The following is a 27794-nucleotide window of genomic DNA, read 5'->3' as shown; positions in this document are numbered from 1 at the left end:
TGGGAGTAGGAATGCCCGATGACGAAGACTGTCCAACGACGTTGTATAAAACCTTGTCTCATTAAGAAGCACAAAATCGTTTGTATTTTTAATATTTTTTCTGACAGCTTTTGGCACTTTATTCCATAAAAAATTAAATTCTTGCCGAATAAAATATGCAAGGCGATCGCACAAAAAAAAAACACAAAAAAAAAAACAAAACAAAAAAAAAAAAATTAAAAAGAATCAGCTCCAATGCTGGGGTCTGCAACTATATAGGTACAATGCGATCATCAAACCGATTTGGACTTATGGAGCTTTCATGCGGTGTGAGACGATACAGACACAATCCTACCAAAAGAATATCATAAAAGTCAAAAGAGTAGCTTGTGTAGATAAATCCGAATATGAATACGCGACAGAAAGCATCGGCTGATGAGAGTCAGACGACAGTAGTCAACGTATTCATACTGACGTCTGAGATGGACAATGGCACGGAATCGGGAGTGTACTCGAAAAAACTATCCTTAAATTGCTCCTTTAGACACCCAGACCGATGTAGCGTCTTTTAAGTTGAGATCTACGGTCTATAGAAAAAGCAACAGAAACGATAAGACTAATGGGCGGCAAACCTTACTATTTTTGTTGATAGTCAAGCAGCGATTAAGGCACTGGCCTTAGAGCACATCAATTCAAGATATGTTAACGAATGCATGAGGTGACTCTCGCTTATCCAACAACACAATACCACACTTTCTTGGGCCCCCGGCCACTCTGGAGCGGAGAGAAATGAATGTGCAAGGAAAAGCTCTGAGCTCGACCTTCAGCGAGTGGTAGAGGACATAAGCATTCCTATAAATGATCTGTATACTGCGATTGACTTGAGCGTAATCGCGGAAGCTAATAGAAGGTGGTCTCTGACTACTAACTGCAGGGTCTTCAAAGCGCTCTGGCCAAAACTGAATCTTAAAAGTACAAAATATCAGCTTGTATTCAACAGATCAAATACAAGCGTCCGCAAAGGTGTTATAACGGGTCACTGTACTACTGGCACCCCAGCCAGTAGAATGGGTGTACACCTCAATCACTTATGCACGAGTTGTGGAGATGAAGAACAAATTGACTTGGTACAACACCTCCTCTGTGAATGTCCTGCACTTCAAAGAAGCCGTGTCAAATATCTTTGCCATTATTCTTACTGGGCCTATTTCCCTTCTTAAAAAGATCTAAGTGGTTTAAGCAACTTAGTTAAGGCTTCGAAATCAAGTGCAAGTTTCAGAATGGACCTACCTTAGGTTTACCAAGTGTCTTGTCTTAGACAAGCAACTTGGCTAACCTAATCTAAACTAGCTCCAATTTTTGTAACTTCCATTCATTATAGGAAAAAAAAGAGCCTCATACCGTCGCCAAATTGTTTGTTTAAATTAACAGGATTCTTCAATCGCTTAAAACTTTTACTTCATTATACAAAAATTCAGTGGACTATAAAACTGCAAGCCCAAAATTTGTCTAAAAACTCAGACTAAAAAGTTCAAAAGTTAGATGAAATTTTGTGCAAATTGTTTGAAATTTTTTATAGGGGTTTTTTCTAAAATTTTTATAAAGTTTAAAAAGTTGATTTATATGGTTTCGGTTAGAGAACGAACCATACTTAAAAAAAGTTGTAAAAAATTCTACCTCGAAAATCATGCTGGTATGCTGATCACTAATGTCAGGATTATGGACCCCTTCGCCATTATAGCTGACCTTTTCTTATAATCAGGGGCGACCTTTTCTTGTAAGAGCTGCTTCTAATCAATGCCCGTCTAATTAGTATTTCTCAAAACCACAAATCACATGGAAACAAATATATCGATTTGGATTTACAAAAAACAAAAAATATCCAAAAATAATAATTTCGAACCTTCAAATCTCTGAAAACTTAACTTACCAAAAAACTACCCGTTTTGCACCCAAACATCACATCACAAAGTATCGAAGTAGTATTCGGGTTGGGGACTTAATTAGCAAAAAGGTTGTGACGAATCTTTTAGACATTCTTTGATGACAACTGCTTGGCTAACTCGGTGTATTTGAGGAACTTTGATTGCGAACTTTCACTGTACGGATTGATGATTGGTGCTGCCATGTTGCCTGCACTCACGGGACTCTTTGAAGCGCTCTTCGGAGACGTAGCTGCCGACTTAGGTGAGCATGCCAGCATCGGAGATTTTGCGGCATTCACCTCCCCGTCTCCGTCTTTGATGTAGTGCATCTTCGAGAAATGATGACGATAAGCGCCCTTTGAGCTGAAAACTGCATCACATTGCGAACACTTGATCATGGACTCGGCATTCGAATTCTGTACGGCATCATTGCAAGCCCAACTGAAGGCCATCATATTGCCCGCCAGCTGAGAATTGTGATTGATGCCATTAGCGGCGTTGCGTGTCTTCATGGCTGGCTGCTCTGTCGTCTCACAAAGCTTTTGAAGCGCCGCAAGCGGATTGGCATTTGTTTTCTTATTTGTATTGTTGTTGTTGGTTTCCGCACCAACCACGTTTTCTGTAGCATGCAACTGAGTGTTGGACGCACTTGTGTTCATATTATTTAGGCTGTCAAACATTGAAGAAAGCGCTGTGAGGCTACTGCCAACTGTCGGAAATCTCTTGTCTGCGGAAGATGTTGTGGATTTGGGTGTAATTGAGCGTTCGCTTGTGCTGGGACTTGCAGCGCGCGAGCAAGGAGTCTGCACTTGCGGCTTGTAGTGTAGAGAGTCACTCGATTGCCGTTCATCATCTTGGTTATCAATCATATTGAATTCCTTTTTTACGGATATTTTATGTGGTGACATATCCAGGCTGGCCTTGTTGTTGTTCACCGTTAGCTCTTGCGGCTCGTTGGACGTTTCGGCAGGCTCTGATTTGATTTTCAGCAATGCATTGTCCATTGACATGACGTCATTGTTATCAACTGTCTCCGCATTCGCATCCGCGTTGGTCAACTTTTCCGGTGTTAGGCGTGGCGTTGACTGTCGTGCACGCTCTGCGTTATTGCGTTCGGGTGTGAACGATTCTATGCGACTATTGCAGCGTTCAGAAATCGAGCTCGACTCGCTTGCGCTACGATCTCGCGCTGAGAAGTTCGAGTAAGTGCGCATAAAGTGCATTGTTTGTGGATCTATGAGCGGTTTGGTGTAGTCGACGCTATCGTCAATACCGAGCCGCTTCAAAATACTGGAACCGAGCGGTGTGCTGCGCTGACTGCCATTACCATTGCCCGAGTAGGAGCTGTTGTTGCGCGTGCGTATATCGAAACTCTTCTCGATTAGTTGCTCGATGGCGTTTAGCACCGATGGCGTAGAGGAGCTCGTCTTTTCACCTTCCTTGGGCAGCGGGCAAAGTATGTCTGGGCGTGTTGAGGCGTGAGACATATTGCTGTCGGCTGTTTTGCGCCCATCACTGCGACTAGTCGGGGTCTGTGGACTAGCAAGCTGCTCGATACAACTCATGGTGTTAAGTGTGTGTTTCAACGCGTCACTGCTGTGATTGCGTGAGGGCACCATCAACATTCCGCCCAGACATTGCCTGATGTGATCGACAAATAGCGCTGTCTCGATCTTCTCGCCGCACTTTTCGCATGTAATCTTAGTCGTAGCGGCGAAATCACGTAATGGCTTCAACGCGGGATCCAAACTATTATTTTTGTAGTCTTGTTGTGCGCGTTCCAACTCCAACAACTTACGCACCGGCAACGACTTCTTACGTTTTTCACGCATTTGCCGTCCACGTCGCGCGACCGCTGCAGTTGGCGTAGCTGCCGCATGCTCGCCACCGCCAATGGCACGCATCATGTGCTCCTTGTAGTGTGAGTTTTTCATCATGTGATTGCTTAGCTCCTTGAGCGTTGGAAAGGCCTGATCGCACACCTTGCATGTTAGCACGGCACTTACAGTAGCTGCCGATGCGTTGTTGGGGCTAGAAATAACAACGGCCCCTGCATTGGCTATGGCAGACGGTGGCGATGCACCGACAGGTGATGTTGACGATGTTCTATTCGAGTTCGAGCTGCCGCTGTTCGAGTTTTTATCATCCGTCGACTTCCATGAAATGATCTGCTCTTGGGATATTATGTTCGTGTAGTGTTGCGTCTCCTGCATGTGCGATGTCATTTCGGCCAACGAGCGAAAACTCTGCCCGCACCACATGCACTTCAGTATTTCGCGCGTTTGCTCTGCACCTTTGCCGAGCCAGACATCTTGGCCGCGTACCAGTTTGCGTGGCAATGGCATCGTTTCTTTGATTAACAAATTGAGATCAGATTTATTGGACGTGGTCGCTGCAGTTGCTGTGGCTGATGTGGCAGCGGACAATGTGCCGGTATTAGTCGAGTGACGTAAGTGATGTGTCGATTGAGTTGTCTGATTGCTGGCGCTGCTATTAGTTGGGGTGCCATTTGGGCCCGTTGAAGGCATGTTGACACCACAATGTTGCGTCTCCTTCATGTGTGTTGTTAATGAGGCCAGTGTGGGAAAACTTTGTTTACACCAAACACATTTGAAGACATCTCGCACGGCGTCTGCCCCCTTGTTAAGCCAATGTGACTGCCACGCACTGTGTCGTCCGCCGCCAGAGTTGCTCACATTGTTGGCTGTGGCACCCACTTGCCTGTGCTGTGGTGGTAGCTCGGCACTGTCTGTAGCCGAGCCAAGTCTTGTCATTTCAGTCATTTTCTCTAGTGCTTTGGTAGCTTCATTTGGCAAAAGTTTATGTTTTCCATTCCATTCCATTGGCGAGAGTGGCGATTTGGGTGATAAGCTAGCCGCGGCCACCGCAGCTAAGTATGGATTAATTGTTGGTACCCAATTGCCAGCAGTCGATGGTAGCGCTTTGTATTCGTGCGCGGTGCGTAATGCTTTTCGCATTGGCATGTGGGATTCCTCATCTGAAGATTCACGTTTGCGTCCAACCGACAAATCAAGCGGACTATTCACATCGACTGGCGCATCCGCGGCATTGCTTAGCTCGCAATTGTCATCGTCCATCTTCTCGTCAACCTCATCGTCATCACTTTCATGCTCAGATTGCCGTCGGCGTTTCGTGCTAAAGTCCAGTACTGGCTCGTCGGCGATGGCGTCTGTTTGTGGTGAGGAGGGCGTTGTTCGTGCTAAGTGATTTGCAGTTGGCGAATGCGTTCGTGTGGCTTGTTGCACAAGTGAGGCTGCAGCTGCTAGTGGATTGGTTAGCAGCAAGTGATTCTGTTGTGCCGCTGCTGCAGCTGCGTTGAAATATGCAGCCATGGCGGCAGATTGTGGTGGCAACAAAGCAGCTGCTGCTGCCGGTGCGAGTGTGGCCGGCAATGGTAGACCTGCGGGTGGTGTGCTGGGTAGCGAGGTGGTTGCGGGCGTTGCAGAACGCTCATTGCCAGAGCAATGGGAGCCATTCGACGGACAACGTCCCTCCATGGCGGCTGCAGAAACATTCGATTCTCGTGATTGACAACGCGGGCTGGCCAACTCACTGAAATGGTAAATAGGTGAAGAAAAGTATGTTTAGAAGGCGTCAGTAGCTAATGAGCTGTGTTATGGTAGTATAATGTTTTATCTTATTGTAATAATAATATTGATAATTAATAGTCACTAAATATAAATTTGTATTATTTTTGAGATTTTTTTCCCAACTTATTACGCAATTTAGTGGTCATAATCATTATTGGCCCCTAAAGTCGTATGCAATTTTCCATATTTAAAGAAGAAAAACATTGATTGCGGGAGTGGCTTGAACTATAAAATAAATATACCATACACGCAAAGAAATAGCGAGCATTTGTTATATGGGGAAAATGACCAAGACCAAAAAAAAGAGAAAAAAAAAAAGTGTGAAAAATTAACGCAATTTTTGAGTCACTTCAAACTTTCACTTTATTACAACGAACTTCAATGGGTAATAAAACTACGTACCCAAATTTTGTTTGAAAATTCTGATTAAAAAGTTTGAAATTCTGATTAAAAGTTGAAAAGTTTGAGAGTTTGATGAAAATTTGTTAATAAATTTCCTGATAAAATATAAGATTGGTTGGCGAAACCTGGAATTAGAGTACATATGTTTGAAAAGCTTTTAAGATTAAAAAAATATTGTTTTTTTTTCTTATTTTTTTAAATTTATTTTATATTGTTCTATACTAAAACAAATATCGAGCATTTGTTATATGGGTACTCAAATTTTTTCTAAAAATTCTAATTTAATTTTGGAATATTGAAGAATATTCGTTGATAAATTCGCTAATAAATTAAAAAATGGGTTCGCGAAACCTGGAAGAAAAATGCATGTTTTTGAGAGCTTCTAAGATTAAAGAGATAATATTAAAAAAAAAAAAATTTATTATAAAAATATAGTTCGTTTTCTGCCATATAAAAAATATCGTGCGTTTGTTATTTGGAGAAAATGAGTAACACCACAGGAAAACGGTAAAAAAATAAATTCTGATTAAAAAGTATGAAATTTTGATGAATATTTGTTGATAAATTTTAAATTTGGTTAGTGAAACTGGGCGTAGGAATACATGTTTCTGAGGAGCTTTTAAGATTAAAGAAATAATATTTTTTTCTTATTTATGTTTTTATAAAAATATAGTTCATTTTCTTTCATATGAAAAATGTCGTGCATTTGTTATATGCAAAAACAAAAGGAGTGAAAAATCAACGTACTTTTTTAGTCACTTCAAACTTTCAGTTTATTACACCAAAATTCAATAGGTATAAAGCTGCGTACTCAAAATCTTTCTAAAACTTCTAATTAAATTTTGAAACTGTGATACAATAAATAGATAGATAAATTGGATAGATAGATAGGATTGATAGAAAAATACATGTTTTTGAAGAATTTTTAAGATTAAAGAGATAATAATTTTTTTTAATTTTTTTATTATAAAAATATAGTTCGTTTTCTTCCATATAAAAAATATCAAGCCTTTGTTTTTTGGAGAAAATGCGCAACACCACAGGAAAAAGGTAAAAAAATTCTGATTAAAAAGTTTGAAATTTTGATGAAAATTTGTTGATAAATTATAAAATTGGTTGATGAAACCATACGAAAAGTATCGTGCCTTTCTTATTTGGATAAAATTAGCAATACCACAGGGGAAAAATGTAAAAATCAATGCGAATTTTGAGCCATTTACTTAGTTATTTATTGATTTAGCCAATGAAGAGGATTAATTATTATAGGCTAAGTAAACATATTCTAAGAAAAATAGGCAATAGGGAAAATAAAGCACAATTAAACTATTTATAACAAATATTCAAAAAATTCAATAGGTGATTTTGAACAAATCTATAAATTTTATTAAACTCAATTAGAGCTTTAATAATAGGAACATTTCGCGCATAAAGAGATTTAGAGAGACCCACAAAACTCCTAACTATGAAGAGCTCTGGCACCGCGACAGTCAACAGCATCACGGACCAAATCAAAAAGGAAAGAAAAAGATGAGATTATTCTCCTATACTGCAATCTTTTTAAGTTAATCAATAAGTAACGCGATTCATATGAAAGGATAGCATCCGAGAAGCATAAATTACACAACGCGAAATGTATGAATACTCTCTGGACTCGTTCCCATAATACTATAGACCAAATGACGGATGAATACTCAAGTTCGGAAACTACAAACGCCGTATACAAAAGCTTCAGCGCTTAAAGGTCAGAGATTTCGGAGCTATGACGCCTAATAAAAGCAAGCATGATGTAAGTTTTTGTAGTAATAAAATTTATTTACTTACATATTTATTCATTTAATTATGAAAAATTAAATTGAAAAAAAAAAAATTAAAAAATTAACTATGAAAAAATTCAATTAAAAATAAACTTAACCTATAATTCCCTTTTAATGTAGACAATGTAACATTTCTTGAAGTTTACAAAAAAAAAATTATTTTAGAGAATACTTAGAAACTAGTTAAACAATTCATTTAGTAACACTTTGAAGCGGAGCTTTGTAGAAAAAAAATCTAAGTTAATATGATATAAAAGCATATTATCGGAGCATTGGAACCATTATTAGTTGTAACCAACACTAACCAGAAAATATTATGATTTCATAAGCACCGCTGAGGAATATTGAAATTAATTTTATCGAGTAGCGATGAGGAGTCAATTTGGATCAGAGAAATACAAAGAACGCAAAGCATAACGCACAAAAGCTTTCTGGAAACATTCAAGCCTACTAATAGGACAAGCATAATATACTATCCAAATAAAGATGATGTATTTCAGCTGTGAACGTACCAGAGAGGCATATAATAACTTTAGAGTATATGGATCAACAAAGCCGAACTAAAACGTCGAATAAAAGTAAGTCTAGAGTCAAATGCCACACCAAGATCAATAATTTCACTTAGATTATATAATCTAGAACCACCAATGTAGCAGGAAGTAGGTATAAGAGAATGAGATTTAGAATTAGAGACATGAAAACACTTGCTTATATTTAAATTTAACTGGTTTCTTTTATAGTAAGCAGCGACGTTATCTAAATCAGATTGCAAATGTATAGAGTCTGCTGTAATTGCTATCGCCGAGTATATCTTTCAATCATCAGCATACAAACGAAAATTTGAGTTATGAAAAAAACTAGAAATGTAATTAACAAAAATTATAAAAAGTAGGGGACCCGGTATACTTCCCTGGGGCATACCAGAGGACGCAATAAAAGAAATAAATGATGCAGCATCAACATTAACAACACATTTCCGAGAGGAGAGAAATCCTGCAGCCCTTAATTTGGTATGTAAAACCATGCAATTACCCCTATCAAATGATTCTGGAAAGTCTGTTTACACCTGTGTCAACTTGAACTGTTATTTGAAAAGCTGGTATACAATATTCAATATTCAATATGCAAGATTTGTAACAGTTGATCTACCTTTCATGAAACCATGTTGGTCTAAAGAGATTAAACGATTAACTGCAAAATAAATTTTGTTTTTCACAATACATTATATAGGGTTTTTTAATAGGTGCGCTTCAACTTTTTTCCGATAGTGAGGGCGAACGACGCAATATTTTTTATTTTTCGCTTGTTATTTGTAAACTTCATTAGTATACATTTCATCATGGAACGCTACACACTTGAGCAACGATTGCAAATCGTGCAAACTTTTTATGAAAATAATCGTTCTGTTGCTGCTACTTTAAGAGCATTACGGCCATTTTACGGTCCATTTAACAAGCCGTCCCGTTTTGGGGTTATGTGAAGTCATTGGTCTACTGTAACAAGCCGGCGACGATTTGTGAGCTCAGAGCCAATATTGAACGCGAAATTGCTGGATTTCGGCCGATTTATGCAAAAGAGTGGTCGAAAATTGGGTTCAACGATTGGACTTCGTAAAACGTGCACGCGGTGGTCATGCAAAATAAATCGAATTTCATACTTAAATGTATATGTTCAAACTCGATAATAAAAAAAAAAATGGGTTAAAAAAGTCAAACCGTTTGTGTTTTATTCAAAAAAGTTCAAAAGTTGAAGCGCTCTTACTGAAAAACCCTATAGATTGGCAGTTAGTGCACTGCGACCTAAAGAGATCTATTGTGCAGCCATGTAGCCTACTCAAACAGTTTTAGGTTGTTAATAAATCCTAAAAACTGCTGTAGGCTTATTTTCTACCAGGAGGTTTTGATCTATAGCCCCATTTTCCAGGTAATTTAATTTGCGTTGTGCCACTGCTGATCAGACGCATAGAACGTGTTCTGCTGTTTCTTGTGCCTCTTTGCAGAGTCTACAGGAATCGTCTTCTATCGCACCTATCTTTTGCATGTGATAATTAAGTTTACAGTGTCCTGTTAGTAGTTTTTATGTAAAGTTTTGAGTGTAAAGAGGATTGCTTCTGCCTTTATCCGTTCTGGATCTATGAGTCTTTTCGACTATCGCATGCCCGATTAGGCTGTCCAGTAGTCGATTAGGCCTCGTTGTTTCTGCTCACGTAGAAAGGCATTTTTGGCCCTATGAAGGAAGTGTTTGCCCCTTTTTTTGCTTAAGTGTTCGCAATTTCATTCCCTTCGTGCCCCTCATGTCCCGGAACCCACGTTAAGGTAACATACCAACCTTGATTGTGATGAGAAGGTATCCAGCGTTTTTAGAGCTGCTTGGCAGTCATAGAGAATGTTAATGTTGACACCACGGGTGCCTCTACGAAGACATTCTCTGGCACACAGCTCTAAAACGTGGACCTCCGCCTGCAAAATGGAAGTGGTTTTTCCCATTGCAATTGCTTTTTTTAAATGTGGTCCAACAATGCCAGCCCCGACACTACCGTACTCCATTTTGGATCCATCAGTAAATCACACCTGTATGCTCTCTTTTAAGAATATTTCATTGATTCTCCACGCTGAGCTGTCCCAAATTCCAGAATTCTAGTTTCCTTTCCTTCGTTCATTGTGAGGCACGAAGAGTTCAGGATTGAGCCCAGAATTCTTACATATTCTGTAAGATTGCCTTCTTTGAGATGGAATAGACTAGGAAGCCTTGGAGCTACACTGACTGCCGACTCTTTGACTACAAGATAGAGTGGAATGAGTCCAGTGATCATTCCTAAAGCCGCTGTGAGGCAGGTTCGCAATAAGTTCAAATCATTTTGTAATCGTGGATAATTTGGAGATTGGTCTATAATTTGGAATATTATTTTTATTGCCACTTTTGAATACTGGTTTAATAGTAGTTACTTTTCAGGTATCTATGCACTTTCCCCGTTCAAGAGATTTATTAAACATTAATAAAAGCGGATGGGCAATTGCAGAGCAGTTTTTACAAAGATACGAAGATAGTTCATATATTAAACGAAAATTTTGAATCTAGAAGCACATGATGTATTATATGTCTGATTTTATAATAAGTGGAGCACACTCAAGTTGGGCTAAAATTTAATGAACTATAAAACTGCATATGAAAAAAATTTCTAGAAAATCTTATTAAAAAACCATGGATGCGTTACAAAAAGTTTTCGGAATTTTTCTAATTTCGTGTTTTTTTAATTTCTAAATTTACTAGGCCGCCGTAGCGTGACTACCATTCGGAATTCACAGAGAGATAGTAGGTTCGAATCTCGGTGAAAGAACAAAATGAAGAAAAGTTTTTTTAAAGTGGTCGCCCTTCGGCAGGCAATGGCAAACCTACGAGTGTATTTCTGCCATGAAAAAACTACTCATAAAAAATATCTGCCGTTCGCAGTCGGCTTGAAACTGTAGTCCCTCCATTTGTGGAAAAACATCAAGACGCACATCACAAATAAGAGGAAGAGCCCGGCCAAACACCCAAAAAATGTTGATAGGGTGGTGTATATTATCATACATACATATCATTTTTTGATTTTAGAGTACTTTTGACTATTACATTTTTCTTGCGCCAAGAACAGTCAACACTTTTCAGCCACACAAATCTCAATACATATACATTTTTGGCAATTTGGGTAGTACTTATCACTTATCTAACATATCTTATATATAATTAGAAAATCTGAATTTTAATTAAAAATTGCTAATCTGCAAAAAAGGACGTATATAACAATTATAATAAAAAAATAATAAGAATAATAATCACCTTGCTGTGAGCGCCTGCCTGTAGATTTCCAGCATAACCGCCTCGTGCAACATCATTTCTCAGCTGCCTGTTTGATTGAGCAAAATCGCAAAAGAGTGCCAACAAACACCGCCACACTTGACTAACGGAACCAATAAGCTTCACCTCAACACTACACACAAATACACTTACAAAACATTTTCAGTGCACGCGAATTTTCGGTGTGGCCTATTTTCTTGTAGTTCAATTGATTTCAGCTGTGTTGAGTTTGGCATTTAGGAATGACGTTGCATGTGTGCGGCGGAGGAGGTGTGCTTTTTATTTTCTTCTCAGTACAGGAGGTTTCGTCGACTACTTCCTATATTAACACTTGCCACTTGTCGCGTTCTTGTTTGTCGACTGATTTATCAATGTCCACGGAAACCGCGATTAATTTGTGTTTTTTTGTTGTTTTGCTTTTTTTTTCTCTTCTGGTTGGTTTTTAATAACAAACATATGAAAATATATTTCTTTTAAAAATAAATACTGCTAATGCTTTTATGTTCACTTTAGTTGCCTTCTAAGACGTCTGCTGATTTAGTAGCTACTGTCAGATTTCCACATAGTCGACGCTGCTGAAATCGTTGCTGACTCTACTGCATACAGTTCATATTGGCGGTGCTGGGCAGAGATGGATGTTTGAACATACATACGTACATACATATATATATATATATATAAAAATATATATAAATAAGTTTATAAGTATGTATGTATGTACGTATGTGTGTTTGCCTTATTGTGTCTTTTGAAATTGTACGAGAACGTGTCACTGGCGTGTTATGCCTCTATCAAAAACACACACGTCAAATAAATCAAATGTCAGGCGGCTGGCTAGTGGTATGATGTGCGCTGCTGTGCTGTGCTGTGCTATGGTGTGCTGCGCTGTCGAGCGGCTGGGGTGCGGAGCGCAAGAAAAGGAATGTTTCAGCAGGCAGCAGCAGGCTATTGTGCCTAGTGTTGTTGTTGCTGTTATTGCTGCTGCTGACGAACGCTCTAATGGATAAGTGAATAAATGTGATGCGGCGCTTCAGTTTGGGCGGCCACTAACGCGCACACACACACCAACACATGTGAGTATGTGTATGTAAGCATACAGCGTGACGTTTGTCCGGCCAGCTGAGCGTAGAAAAGGCGCAGTGGACACGCGGTCGTCGTTCGGTCGATTGGTCGATCGGTGGGTCGGTGGGTCGGTCGGTCGGTCCCACCAGCTGCCAGTTTGCTTTGGTTGTGGTTGTTTTTGTTGTTGCTAGTGGAGTGACAGTCATCAAAAAGTGTCAATCTCAAACAAAATACACGCACGCACGCACGCACACACGCACACACAAATTATACACTCAAATATGAATGAGAGAAATGTAAACAATTTCCTTGCGCTTAAGTGGGTGGGTGGTTGGTATGTAGTCGCTGGCTTCCACACAGGGCTGCTGCTGAGGGCAACGGTGTTGAATTTGTGTGTGGTTGTGTGTGTGTGCGTGGCTGCTGACTTGTATTTTTGTTATGGATTTTTTCCACTTTGTTTTTGTTTTAAATTTGGTTTTATATCAACTCCCGCATAGCGCCTCAGTTTAGTGATTTACTAGCTATTTGTTGTAATTTATAGCATTTGTTGTTATTGTTGGTATGCAGCGCTACTATTTATTTATATAGATTTTGTGTGCCTAACATTTTTTTCATTAAATTTCTCTGTTAATCTTCTGCGTTTCAATATGTCTATCTGTCGGCTATGCTTAATTTATTTATTTTTTGGCTAGTTTTTAGTAGCGCAGAGTGAAACAATTTAAATATATGATTTGCTCGGAGGCGCTATCGTAACCAATGAGGTTCTACCGAGGTGCGAATGTTGCTAGTTGAAAAAAAAAAAAATTAAATATAAAAATTATAATTTTTAAGTGGTCTGCTTTGTGGCACTTATGTATAGATTTAAAAGTGCCTCTTTAATGGATTTTCAAGCGCATTTATTTAAGAAAATTATTTAACGATTTTGTTGTATCGTTAAATAATTTAAGTTTCATTTTTTATGTATGTTTTTAAGTTTTAACTTTTTTGATTATTTCTAGTTCTATTTGTCAATTAATTTAATTTTTGCTGTTTTATATATTTTGGTATTTTTTCAATTTTTTTTATGATTTACTTATTATTTATTATTTATTTTTTATTATTTAATATTCAGTATTTTTTATTTTTTTTATTGCTTATTATTTATTGTTTATTATTTTTTTTATTATTTATTATTTATAGTTTATTATTTCTTTATTATTTTTTCTATTATTATTATTTTTTTTTATTTATTGTAATATTTATTATTTAATATTTTTATTTTTCATTTATTATTTTTTATTTGATATTTTTTATTGATTTTCATTATTTTATTGTTATTTCTTGTTTATTATTTCTTGTTAAAATTTTTTATTTTTAATTTATTGTTATTATTTATTATATATTTACGGTATTATTTATTATTTGTTATTTTTTATTTTTTATTTATTATTTATTATTCATTATTTATTGTTTATTGTTTATTATTTTTATTTATTATTTATATTTATTATCTATTATTTATTTTTTATTATTCATTATTTATTACTCATTATTAAGTATTTATTATTTATTAATTATTAATATATATTGTTTATTATTTGTTACTTATTATTTGTTATTAATTATTTACTATTCGTTGTTAATTATTTGTTATTTATTATTTATTATTTGTTATTTCTTATTTATTATTTGTTATTTCTTATTTTTTATTTTGTATTTTGTATTTTTTATTTTTTATTTATTATTTCTTATCTATTATTTATTATTTGTTATTTCTTATTTATTATTTGTTATTTTTTATCTATTATTTATTATTTATTATTTATTATTTCTGCATTTATTTTCTTGAAGTTTTATTTTAATTGTTTATATAATTCTTCTTACTTAGCATTAGAGTACTGGATGGGCCACTGCCTCCACAATTTTATATTTTATTTCCTTAAATGCTTTTTATATTTCAAATTTTTAACTTTTTATTTTTAACCAATTAAATTTTTCAATTAGTTTTATTTTTATTTCTTTCGGTTATTTTTCTATCTTATTATGTATTTCTATTTATTTATTTTTTTCTTATATTTATTGCTTTATAGTTATTTATTTCTTCTTTTTATTTATTTTTATCATTTACTTATACTGATAATTTAATTTTGTTTTAATTTCTCTCTTTTTAATTTAATAATTGTTACTTTTATTTTAAATCTATTTTTTTATTAATTTGAATTTTTTCATATTTCTTACTTTTAATTTCAGCTTCTTTCGCTTTTGTTGAAATTTCTTTAAAAATATGAAAATTACGTTCTAAAATGACATCCGTGAAAATTTTAAATGTATGCTCATTCTAATTTCCCGCATAGCTCTGCGTGTTTTCTTATTTTAATAAAATATTTACTTTAATTTTCAATAGTTTTTTAAGTTCTTATAGTCTCCTTGTTTCTTTAATTTTCCTCGTATTCTTGTATCTGAGATTTTTTATTTTTATTTCTTATTATTTTTATTTTTATTAATTTTTTATTATTTTAATGTTTATTTGGTTTTTTATGGGCTCAAGTTTTAAGTGTTTTGAAATATTTTTTTTATTACTCAAATTTATTTTAATTCTAATTTTTTACATTTAGTCTTTTACGACCTCAGTTTGTAGGGCCTTCGTTTTACTTATTTTGAATATATTTTTTTTTAATTTTCCATTACTAATTTTGTTGAATTACTCTTTGTATTTCGTATTTTACTGTTTTCGGCTTCTAATTTTTTTAATTGTTTTTATATAAATTTATTATTTTATATACATACATATGTATATTTTTTGACGATTTATATTTTGCGCTTAGTTCGTAATAAATATATTTTGTAAGCAGTTTTCACTTTCATTTACGTTTTTAATTTTTACTTCCATGCATTTCCTTTTGCTCTAAAAATGTTTAGCCACAAAGTTTGATTTTCTGTTTGTTCTCAATTAAATTTTAGTTTACTAAAAGTTCTAAAGGAACTTCAAAAAAAGAAAAAAAACTTGAATTTAAATAAATTTTGAGTTTTATTTCAAAATTTGCTTGTGTAAACGCGTTCATAATTCTCCATCTCACTTGCTAACAATACAAAATTTGTGTAGCGTACCTGTATTTATTATTAATTTCCGTATTAATAATATTTCCTTGCTTTTTTTCAATTTTTTGTATAATATTAACTTTTAATAATTTTAATTTGAATTTTAATAAATTTTTATAATTTTAATAATTAAAAATTTTTTTTAGTAATTTTCCTCGTATACGTGTTTTTTGTGCTCTGAAAGCTGATTGGTATATTAATTGTTACTATATTTCTAAATTAATTTGTTTAACCTTAATTTCAGATTTTAGCTTCTAAACGTCTGCAACCAAATTTGCTGCGCCTGAGTGAAAATATGCCGTTTTATGCTTGAAAACCTGTGACCGCTTTTTTCTTTTTCATTTTTCACTTCTTGTTTTTCGTTTTGTTATGATTCTGTAAGTAGTCGCATGCACGTGGTTTTATGCGCTACACACATTTCTTCCGCTTAAGTGTTTTTCTTCGTTTTATTTTAATTAATTTTTTTTTATTAATTAGTTCACATTTCTTGTTACCGTTTGACTAGTTGTCTTCCCCTTCTTCACTTAAAAATTCATAGTTTTACTTTAACTACTTGCACCTTATCAAAATAAAAAAACTTGCTTGCTGAACTTTTCAGCCTTTATCACTGCAGTTTAATGACAATTAATAACAAGAGCAAAAACACTTTAAAGCTTTTCATTGAGCTCCATTTGATTGACACCAATACGCAGATGTGTTGCTACGTTCGACGACGTCAACGTTGACAATGTCTTAGGCATTGACGCCACAGCGTATAGTAAATGTCCTTGTCGCCCCGCTAATGATAACACTACCAACGACACCGACGACACTCCCGCCAACACTAAAGGCACTAGAGTCAAGCACACATCACCCAGAGTTCCAATACAAAACACTAACACACTGATAAGTCTGTCGGCTAACACGTTTTCACTTTGCCGCTGTTGTTGTTGGTGGTGTGGTTCTTGTTGTAACTGTAGTGAAACAACTTTGTATACACTGGGTGCTGCTACTGCTGCTGCTAATGCTAAAGCAATCGTTGCTATTGTTTTTGTTTTTGCTGCAAATGTCTGTATTGCTTTTTTTGCTGTCAAATATTTACTGACTGTTGTAAGTGACGTTGTTTCTATTGCTGGTTTTTTTGTTGGTGTAGAAGTAATTGTATACGTTGCGCATGAAGTAGTTGTAGTAACCGTAAAAGCAGCACTAACATTGAAATTACTCGACATGATTCCGTTGAAGCGTTCAGTTGTCGACTAAAACATCTTTTTGACACTGACAACGTTGAGAGCTGACAGCCCAATATACAATGAATAGAGCAGCAGCAGCAGCAGCAGAAGCAGAAGCAGCAGAGTAGTGTGATTTTGACTCGACAACGACAACAATGACGACGATGATGATGACGACGACGACGACGACGACGATTACGGCAGCGGCGCCGACGATTTGAACGATGTGCACGACAATCAAAATGAAATGCTGCTATATTGCTAGTTCAGCACTGAGTTCGAGTCGTTGTGGAGCTGCTGCCGCCGTTACTGCTTCTCCTGAGCATACGAGTAACGATGGTCGTAAAATTGATATATTAAGGGAGTGCGCGCAGCTTGTGTAAGCAATGAAAAGTGTGCGCATAGCAAGCACAGTGCTCTCTGGCCACAATTACTCGGAGCACATATGCGAACAACACACACGCGCGCACATTCATGCGTATTCGCACATAAACATCAATAAAATGTTTGGAGGCCGAGAGACCAACCAGCCACCAAGCAACAAACCAACCGACCGGTCAACTCGTCGCATTAGAAGAGTTTGTTGGGCGCCCTTATGCTCATGCATGAGTAGTGTTTGTGCAAATTGTATTTGCAGGCGAATGAGAGTGCAGCAAGTTTGCACATTGAAGTGCAGAAATGCCGCTCTCAAGTGCGCTCGCATGTGTGTTGAGCGTGTGCAAGCATAGTTTCAGGCGTTGCAGCTACATATCGTTCAAGAATGTGCAGTTTATTTGCAATAGAAATATTTCATACTTAGGAAGAGGAAAAAAGAGATGATTACTCATGTCGTTGGGAACAATAAATGCTGTCGCATGCGCAGCAATGCTCTCAGTTCTGTTCAGTGCTGCTTCTACTTCTGCTTTGTTTTGATTTGATTTATTGTTTTGGTTTGGTGTTGTTGCTTTGCCTTGCAGGTTTTATGGCCGCCAGCGTCAAAAAGCGAGAAGCGATAAACACATGTTGTGTGCCCACACAATGAATTTATCTACATACATACATACATATGTATGCTCGTATAAATGCACTATTTGCTCATAAGAGCAACAATGAGTTGCAAGTTCCCGCAGATGTGTATGAATGTATGTATGCTTACAGAACATAAACTCATGCGTATGTTTATGGGTATATGTCGATATACATATGTTACTTTATTACATCTGATTGTTATACCCCGCTTCTGCAAAAATTGAGGGGCAATTTACAGCCGCTAATACACTCGACCTTCACTGCAAAAGAGCGCATACGCTGGAGATTATCGTGCGAGTCACAACTACTAAGCAGCAGTGTAGCATTGCAATTTTATACTCTATGTTCTTTACTTTTATTACTTTTACATTTCTTGAGAGAACGAACTTCAATTAAACAAAACAAAAAAAAAAAACAACAAATAGTGCTTGCACAGAGTTTGTTTGTTTCTAACTTAACAGCTGTAATTTGCATGTGGAGAGCTGTGCAAGTATGAAATCTAATATAAAAAACCGTGTGAAATCTAAATTTCAAACAAATCGTGTATGAGTGAATTGCTGCTGGCATGCAAAGTAAGGTGTAAGGTAAATAGCGCGAATTTAAGATAAGTTACATACGAACACATGTGCATATGCTACGAAATTACTTTCAATTTGAAATTTTGACATTTTGCTTTGTGCTTGCAAATCATCGCTAAAAAGATTTTTTTGTTAGACACACTCTAAAACTTAGAAAGTCAATTGCTTTCCAAATGTGTTGCCCAATGAGATCATTATTATTATTATTAGAAAGCCGTTACGCACTGCGACCAGAGCTGATCTATTGTGAAAGGACTATTTTTGTAACCCTAGAGTTTTAGGCTTTTTAAAAATTTTAGCACAATTTTAGGGTTGGTGTTCCAAAGATTGCATGGAGATACTACGATACCACCAAGGTGATGAAGTCTCTGTCTGCCCAACCCAGGACGTTCACAAAGCACACGTTCTGAGCTTTCTATGTCCATTTCGCAAAAGCGGCAGACATTGGTCTCAGATAGACCAATATTATTTAGATGATAGCTCAGGCTGCAGTGACCTGTAAGATATCCTGTTAAAAGACGCAGATCTACTCTGCTTAGTGAGAGTAGCTTGTCAGATATTCCTTTGTTGGGACTTAGAAATAGTTTCGATTGACGCTAACCGGCACAGTTTAGCCAGTGTGCAGCAAATTTCCCCTCTTTCCATTTCCTAAGGAATTCATTAATGTGGCTTTTTGTGAGTCCACAGAAAGGCTCAGGACCAGTAAGTTGCATATTTGTGCCTTGTTTTACAAGGTCATCAGCCATTTCATTTCCCTCATGTCCCGGAATCCAGCCTAGTGTTACTACGTTGAGGTTTCCTAACGTGTTGAGAAGGTTTAGGCAATCATTTACCAATTTAGAGGTGATAGTTGTTGATAGAAGGGCCTTTAGAGCCGCTTAGCTATCTGAAAGTATATAGATGTGAGTACCTCTCATTTTCCTGCTAAAGCATTCTCTCACACATATTTCAATGGGATGTACATATTTCTGCCTGGAATATTTTCCACTGAATTTGAGCTGTCATCAGACATTGTTGTGACTTCTTAGCACATCGAGTTGGCACTAGTGATGCCAAATTAACGATCATTAACAATTAAGCTTTGGACATTTTCTAATGTAGTCCCGAAATTTCGGCACCAGTACCGAATATTTCTTAAGTACTACAAGTATTACAAAACTACAATGATTAAGATAAATCTCTTATTTACCATTTCACTTTCCATTGGACTGTTCTACATATATCACCAAATTAATCACCCCTTCGGAAAATTTATATTTTTATTATATATTTTATATATAAATTTAAATTTTGTAAATGGCGTCGTACCTCAATCATATTTGACACTTGCGAACTAGGCAGCTGCAGTATACAAACAGATAAGCAATGGCCAAAATAAAGATTTCCATCACTTAAAAGCACTTTTTTTTATATTTATTAAAAAAGATATTAACACAAAATAAAGAAAATTTGTGTCACTTTGTATTTAGGGTAAAAAAAAAATCGATTTTGGTTTATTTGAGAAAATGAATGTACATAATCTCAAGAATGTTGTGTCCAAATTTTAAGTTAATCGGTGCAAAACTCACAAAGTTAGAGCATTATAACCGTTGGCCGCTCCGACTCGGCTACCTGCTATAGAAAACTTTAAATCGATTTTCTGGAAAACGACGTTTTTCAAGTCGGTGGACACTTTTTCTCTGAATCTACTCGACCGATCTTCCTGAAATTTTGTACACACTTTCTCTACATAATTACCGAGGTAACCCTGGGAGGTTTTTTTTTTCAATTTTTATTTATTTTACAATAAACAATATTATGCGATTTATCGTCTAAAAATCGCTCTTCTACTTCAAATGTTAAAAAAAATTGAAAAAAAAAATTTTTTTAATAAAAACTCGGCAGGGTTACCTCGGACAATTGATTACCTAATGAAAACTCTTTGATTTTTTGATTTCAGATGATCCAATGCTGAGAAAAACTGTCCACGGCAAATTGCCTTTTTTTCGAGACGTCTGCGTAGATCTGCTGTCAACGGCTCAATTTTGTATATTTTCTTGTGAAAATTTTTGAAAATATTTTTGAAATATGAGTTTACAGTATACTAAATAGATAAATAAATTTACATGAATCATCTTTCCAAAAAAAATTCATAAATAAGTGCATATTTTTAGTGCTGAGCCTTCTCCGTGGGATACGGTACACTAAACAGGGCTAGTTTACTGTGGCGAAAGCCCTTGGTCGGGGAAAACCCGAGCCATTCCGGCTGCGTCTGTGTTTTGTGATGGATAAGACGAACTTGGTGTTCGATAATTGAAGAATGAATGCTGTATGTACCTCCTACCATCTGGTCCAAATCTATTTGTATTAGTTTCATCGCTGTAGTCATCCCTTTTGAGTCCAGGATATGTGCATTCGAGCAAACTCAATTCCGCGTTATCGTTTCGATGCTGTTACCAATGGCTGTTTCGGTGTCAGTCGACCGCGAAGCCCTGCTTATGCCGATCGAAGTATAACTGTTATTTCTGTTATTTTTGTTATTGGTTCCTCGGTAGATGCCAGCAGCACTTTTTCTGGTTTTCTGTTTTAACAATCTAACGATCATCCTAGGCTGGTAGTATTTCGCGCTTTCTTTTCTTTGAGAAGCTTTTCTACTGTCTCCCACCTCTCGAGTAATTTCATTCTGTCGTTCCGCCAAAAATCTGGTTCCGCCTAGTCTGGTGTCAAAAAAGTTGTTGAGACAGTTTTTAATGGACTCTTTGTTATTGAAAAGTAACGCCTTTCATATGGCTTGACAGAGGGTGGAAAAGATGGTAATATGTCGGTGCTATGTCCGGAGAATGCGGACGATGCTGAAGAACCTCCCGTTCGAGCTCTTGGAGTGCGGCCATGACGACTTGTGCAACATGGGGCCAGTCGTTGTCGTGAAGGAGTATGATTTGACTATGTCGATCAGGTCTTTTCACTCGAATAGTCTCATTTACGCGGGGTAGTTGGGCATTGTAGAGCTCCTTGTTGACCGTGGCATTCTTTTCGAGCATTTCCTAGTGCACCACGCCCTCCCACTCCCACCAAATACATATCATGATCTTCTTTGGTTGAAGATTCGGCTTGACTCTCGGCTTTGGTGTATCTCTTGGAGCCACTCACGCCTTTCTTTGATTCATATAGATGTATAGGCACCATTTCTCATCTTCGTAATGATTCGGTACTAAAAGCGCTGCTTATGGCCGCGTGTTGCTCAATGGTAGGCGAGATGCTGAGAAGCAATTTGAAGGCGACTTTCTTTGTTTTCTTTTCATTGAGCTGGTGGCCAATACCCAGACTCCCAATTTTTCGTTAAATCTATTGAAGGAAGGTGATTGAGAATCGTTTTATGATCGCAGTTTATTTTCTCCGCTGTTCTCTTTCAAAAGTGATTTGAGTTCAGAAGACTTTCCGCTGCGGGACCTGTCATCGACCTCAAATCCACAATCCAATAATTCAAGAGAGAGCTGTTTCAGTTTTGTATTATTTCTCCTGATACCATAGATAAACCACACTTCGTTTGTAGGGATTCTAATCACAGCATTAGCTTTAAATTTTGGATAAAATTAGCATTTACTAGATATAATTTTCATCAGTGAACAAAGCAAAAAAAAGGCAGAAATTTGCTTATCATCTGTATGCCCGCCACATACTAAAAATGGGCAGAAAAGTTGTTTCTTGTCCCTCGTTTTTTGCAATTGAAAATATTTATTAAGCGTAAAAACCAAGAAACCAGTGAATGATGAAGCGACCAACAAATATTTTAGCGTTTATTTAGAAAAGTCGAAAATCATAACGAAAATGTAAACAATAAATTGCCCGCGGCCATATTTGAAACTGACAGCAATAAAGTTTGTTTTAAATATTCGCAAAAAACAAGAAACAAAAAACACAAACCAGCAAAGGGTGCAGCCTAACTTTTTAATTACAATTTAAATGCTGATGAAAAACGGTAACACACATACATACATACAAACAATTGTGGAATGCTTTGAATAATTCGCTTAATGGAAACAAAATATTCCAGATTGATGCTTTAACTCAAACGCAGGTAACAAAACTAAATTTTTCTATTTTAATTGTGGATAATCCGACGCTGGAATAACTTAAGGCGCATTAGTAAAAAGCAAGCAAAAAAACAAAAACAAAAAAACTTTAAGTTAGCAGACATTTAATTAAACCTTTGGGCCACGCTTGCTTCGTTAGGGGCTAACCGGGTGATAGAAGCCGAATATTTTCTCTTTACTTTTTTTTTTTATTTTTTGCTATTTCTCGCACAATTAAACCACAGATTTTAACACAATTGCAGCGCGCGCTTCCACTAAATTAATCTCAGATGCATGTACATATGTGTGTGTGTGTATACGCATCCGTGTATTTGTGTGTGTGTGTGCTCTTTTTTTCGTTTGCGTCATTTTGCAATTTCAAACATTTTGCTTATCAATGACAGCTTTTCATGTTTTTTGTTAGTGCAACAAGTAAAGCGCAACACCACTTTCACACACACACACACACTCTTAGATGCATTTACTACAGACGTAGGTACTTTTTGGTCACTGCAACGAAATCTCGTGCTGGCTGTCAATCTATCAATGTTTACACATTTGACAGCTGGCACGAATGTGTTTGGGTGTTTATTGTTTGATCTCCATATATGTATGTATGCCCATGGCTCGCGCACTCCACAGCCACATCCATAAATGCTTAAGTATTCGTGTTGGCGGTGTCATAAATGCAGCGACATTGGCCGATAAAAATCGCTCCTAAGCATGGACGCGCGTGTCCAAAGAATTCTGACAGTCCACGTCGATTTCGGTTTTTTCGTTGCATTTTGCTCACTACACACAAACATACATACAGGCCTACCTACGCGTGTATTCACAGGAATTCAGAGAGCTTTACATATGTATGTTGTGTGTACTTTTGCAGCTGTATGCATATGTGTATAGGTATGTGCATCCGTGTATGTAGTGGTATGCTTGATAGGCCTGCATTTTGAAATCATGTCGCCGCCGAATTTTGACACTCGCGTCAGTTTGAATCGAGATGGCAGGGACACTTTGATTTTGCCTCGCATGCGAAACATGACTTCCCACATCTCATTGTTATTTTTTTTGCATTTTTTTCTCGCATCGTTTTAATATTATATGACATATTCACACACATATTTGTTGGCTGATTGCTTGATTGGAAAATATGAGCTGGTCCAGAAAGTCCGAAAAATGCATTGATGATTATGTCAAATTCAGAATCCTAATTGCATTAAAATGGACCGAAGTAGTGGTACTATATTTTGCGTAGTAGATTGATGGGATTTCTGCTGTTGGCTCGAAGTCGGATGGAAAGGTAGGAATTAAATTAAATTTCTTCTATCTGATTTCTAAAGAAATTTAATTTTAAACAAAATATAATATTGTACTATTTTTATTTCTCATTTTAATTTTAATCTCAGTTTTGATTTAAATTGTATTTCTAATTTTAATTGCAGTTTTAATTTTAATTTCATTTACAATATTTATTTAAATTTTTTTAAGTTTGTAATTTAATTTTAATTTTCACTTTATTTTTAGTTTTATTATTATGTGAATTTTAATTTGAGTTTAACCTTAAAATTAATATTACTTTAAGTTTCAGTTTTAATTTTAATTTTTAAATTTATTTTAATTTTATTTGGTTGGTTGGTTGGTTGGTTTAAGGGTGACCCCGCATCGGAGTGCCACATAGACCGCAAGTTGGGTCCGTTGTGTTGCCCTAGAGCTCATTATTTTATATGATTTCTCCACCTAACCGAGATTTTTATTGTGGATTTTGGTCAAAGATATTAATTCGTTTCGAGAATTTGATGAGAGGTTCGATTTTCAGGTCCGAGAGTACTGAAATATTGTCAATTGTTGGAGAGCCCAGAAGAGCGAGTCGACTTCTGGCTAGACCCGGACAACTGTACAGCAAATGTCTGCTCGATACTTCCTCATCTTCGTCCTCGCAGTATCTGCACAGGTCGTTTCGAGGAACCCCGAGCCGACGTGCGTGAGTGCCCAAAAGGCAGTGGCCGGTGATAAGAGATATTATATGCTTTAGTTCGTGTTTCGAAAGACTTATAAGGGTTTTTGTGTGCTTCAGATTGTAGGATGGCCAGATTTGTCTGGTCGTAACGCAAGTAGTTTCCACTCGCCACCTCCGATCAGTAATGCTGTGAAATTCTCAATTAATGATCATTTTACATGTTGCGAGCGGAATGTGGATTGTGGGTAAGTTACTAACATTTGATTGCGCAGCTCCAGCTCTGGCGAGCTCATCAGCTTTGCAGTTACCTTCGAATCCACTGTGGTCCGGTATCCAGATAACTTGGACAGAATTCTGAACACTTATCTCGTTAAGAGATAAGAGACAGAATCGAACCACATCTGAGTGGGTATAAGAGGAGCTGAGTGCTCGAACGGCCGCTTGACTGTCAGTGAAAAAGCGGATATCCTCAAGTGATATTCTCTTTTCTAAGATAGTTTTCGCAGCATACCAGATAGCGCATACTTCCGCTTGGAGTACACTACAGTAGTCGGGTAATCTGAATGATAGATTGGTGTGAGGGGAATTGGAAAAGATTCCAAATCCCACTTTACCGTCTTGTTTTGAACCATCTGTATTTATAATCAGAGGGCCATCGATTTCGGTAAGATTTGTCTTCCATTCTTCCCTGGTTGGGAGCGAACAGGAGAATAGCAAGGGTGATGATGGAAGACTTACACGATAGTCTATGTCGGAAGAGATAACAGTATTCCTGTTCAGTATGGCCGAATGGCCAAGATACTTTTGCCATTTCGATATGGCATTCATGCGTGTCGCTGCTTTCGCTGCAATCGCTTTGCCAGCCAGATCGATAGGGAACAAGTGAAGCAACGTATTTAGAGCCTTAATAGGTGTTGTACTTAGGCATCCTGTTATCGCTTTGCCAGCCAGATCGATAGGTGTTGTACTTAAGCATCCTGTTATCAGGAGGCAGGCTGTTCTTTGGACTCGATCAATTGTGGCTACTCTACACCGTTTTTCGAGTGCTGTCCACCATACAACCACACCGTAGAAGAGTATTGGTTTGCTGATCGAGGTATATATCCAATAAATGATCCGAGGTGAAAACACCAGGTTTTGCCTATAGCTTTCTTACAAGTATAAAGAGCTATGAAAGCTTGTTTACATCTGTTTTCAATGTTCAATTTCCAAATCAACTTCCTATCTAGAATAACTCCTATATTAATTTTATTTTTGATTTAAATTTGAATTTAAATCTTAATTTTCACTTCATTTTCAATTTTTTTGAAGTATAGTTTTAATTTATGTTTCTATTTTTTTTATCTTTAGGTTTAGTTTTAATTTAAAAGTAAGAAGTTTTAATTTTAATGTTCATTCTAATTCCAACTTTGGGGTTACTTTTAAAATTTTAGAATCCCTTTTAATTTTATTCTTATTTTTTATTTTAGCTTTAATTTTATTTAAGACGTTACATGGGTTTCGTCGGGTAAAAAAACGCCTATTTTCAATATTTATTTTTCTATGTAAAAATTATTTATGTAATTCAAACTTTCTTCTGTCTTATAGATACATATTTAAAGAATAATTTCTAAAATTTTCAAAACAAAAAGCTTCAAACTCCTCCATTGTAACGTCATTTCCGGTGACCCCTCGTAAAAAAACGTGCGTCCGCGTCCACGGGATCATTAAAAATGAAAAAACAAAAATAAGTGTTTTAGTTAAGACCATAAACTCGTGCTTGAACGAAGGAAAGAAAAAAAAGAAAAATTGGAATTTTGGCAGACATTTTTCCAAAAAAATGAAAATTTCGGTAAAATTTGCTTGACATTTTTTTTTTTTTTTAAATAGTTGTAATTGAAAAAAAAAAAACAAAATCCATCGTTCAAGCACGAGTAAGTTGTATCTCGAACACCTGTTTTTTTAGTAGTTTTCGAGAACATTTGACAACCGACTTTGAAAACACAGTTCCGAGAAAAACGCGTTTAAAGTTTTGAGTAACAATAAAAGTGGCTTGGAGCGCACACATTCCGAAGGCTGTATCTCCAAAACTATTATTCAGATCGACTTCAAAATTTAAGATAATATTCTTGAGATGTTGTAGAAATTAATAAACCAAAAAAATCGATTTTTTGAACCCACGAAACCCATGTAACCCCTTAAATTTAAATTCTACTGTTAGTAATGTTTACGGTCATTGGCTGGCATTCTTTTAGGCTAGGAGTATTTTCTCATGAAAGATGCAGAAATTGTAGAGACGAGGAAAAGGAAGAAAGAGTAGAACACTTCCTCTGTAATTGCCCAGCTTCAGTTAGGAGTAGGGCAGGGTTGTTAGGAAAATATTCTCTAATGGAACTATCCGGTGTTGCGATAAAACCTATCTTACGAGTCATAAGAGCGTCGAAATAGTGCCATGATGAATAAATACTGAGGTTCTCGTGTGACTCAGTGGTACCACCATGGACCTGCATGGCCTAAGTGAGTTGGCTATTCTAAATCGACTGCCACAAAAACTTAACCTAACCTTAAGGAAGGGCACTATCCACCACAACAATTTTTTTATTATAGTTCCAGTGCAATCTATCCAACGTTTCTGCAATTATTCAATAGCCATCAAATAATAATATTCCAGGAAGCTCTCAAAACGAATGTTTGTTTCATAGATGACTCCCTTATTCGACTCAAGTCCCTTACTCGTATTAATTTCTTTATATTTAGGAAAAAGGAAGCGATGGATGAGGGAGCAACTCATAACATTCCTCATGAAATTTTGCGATTGCGGACTTGTGCGCCAGTGAGACGTCTGCTGTTGCGGTCATTTTTGTTTCAAATCGGCCTCGAATTAATCCGATAATTCTTCATAATGTGCCACAATTCCACCTCACTATTTTGAAGGCAATCGATGTGAATGTGACTGCATGCATTCCAAAAAAGTATCGCCAAGAACTTGTCGGTTTACAAACTCACATAGTGGCCTGGATAAAAGCCTGTCGAAAGTTTCACCGATCTAAGGTGGGTTTGCTATACGCTGTGTTAATACTGATCGGTTTCTTTATCAAAATGCCAAGGTGTAAGGATAATATAATAATAATTGAAGTATAATAATCGATGTTTCTTGGTTTTCATAGTAGCTATAGTTGAGCAGATCGAAACTATCAACCTAAAGGCGAGATAATTGAGAATTGGAACCCACTATAAAGCGAAAAATTGGCAAGATACCGATGATGAGGTAGTGGTAGTGGTGGTGGTGGAGGTGTTGTTTGAG

General features: G+C 36.5%; 1 protein-coding gene and 1 non-coding gene across 2 annotated transcripts; one reads left to right on the top strand and one right to left on the bottom strand.

Moving 5' to 3' along the window:
- Positions 1 to 1688: 1688 nt before the first annotated feature.
- Positions 1689 to 12211, bottom strand: LOC128864566 (protein tiptop). Its single transcript, XM_054104292.1, has 2 exons — positions 11551 to 12211; positions 1689 to 5477 (listed from the first exon to the last, which is right to left on the bottom strand). The coding sequence occupies exons 1-2, from the start codon at positions 11604 to 11606 to the stop codon at positions 2009 to 2011; spliced, it is 3525 nt and encodes a 1174-aa protein (XP_053960267.1). The 5' UTR covers positions 11607 to 12211; the 3' UTR covers positions 1689 to 2008.
- A 1146-nt stretch (positions 12212 to 13357) lies between these two features.
- LOC128865493 (U4 spliceosomal RNA) lies at positions 13358 to 13491 on the top strand. The gene has a single exon (XR_008454826.1). It is a non-coding gene; the product is annotated as a U4 spliceosomal RNA (small nuclear RNA).
- The last annotated feature ends 14303 nt before the right edge of the window (positions 13492 to 27794 follow it).

The sequence above is a fragment of the Anastrepha ludens genome, chromosome 5 (genome assembly GCF_028408465.1).
Source record: "Anastrepha ludens isolate Willacy chromosome 5, idAnaLude1.1, whole genome shotgun sequence".
Lineage (NCBI taxonomy): Eukaryota > Metazoa > Arthropoda > Insecta > Diptera > Tephritidae > Anastrepha > Anastrepha ludens.
This window is presented reverse-complemented; position numbering and strand designations above follow the sequence as displayed.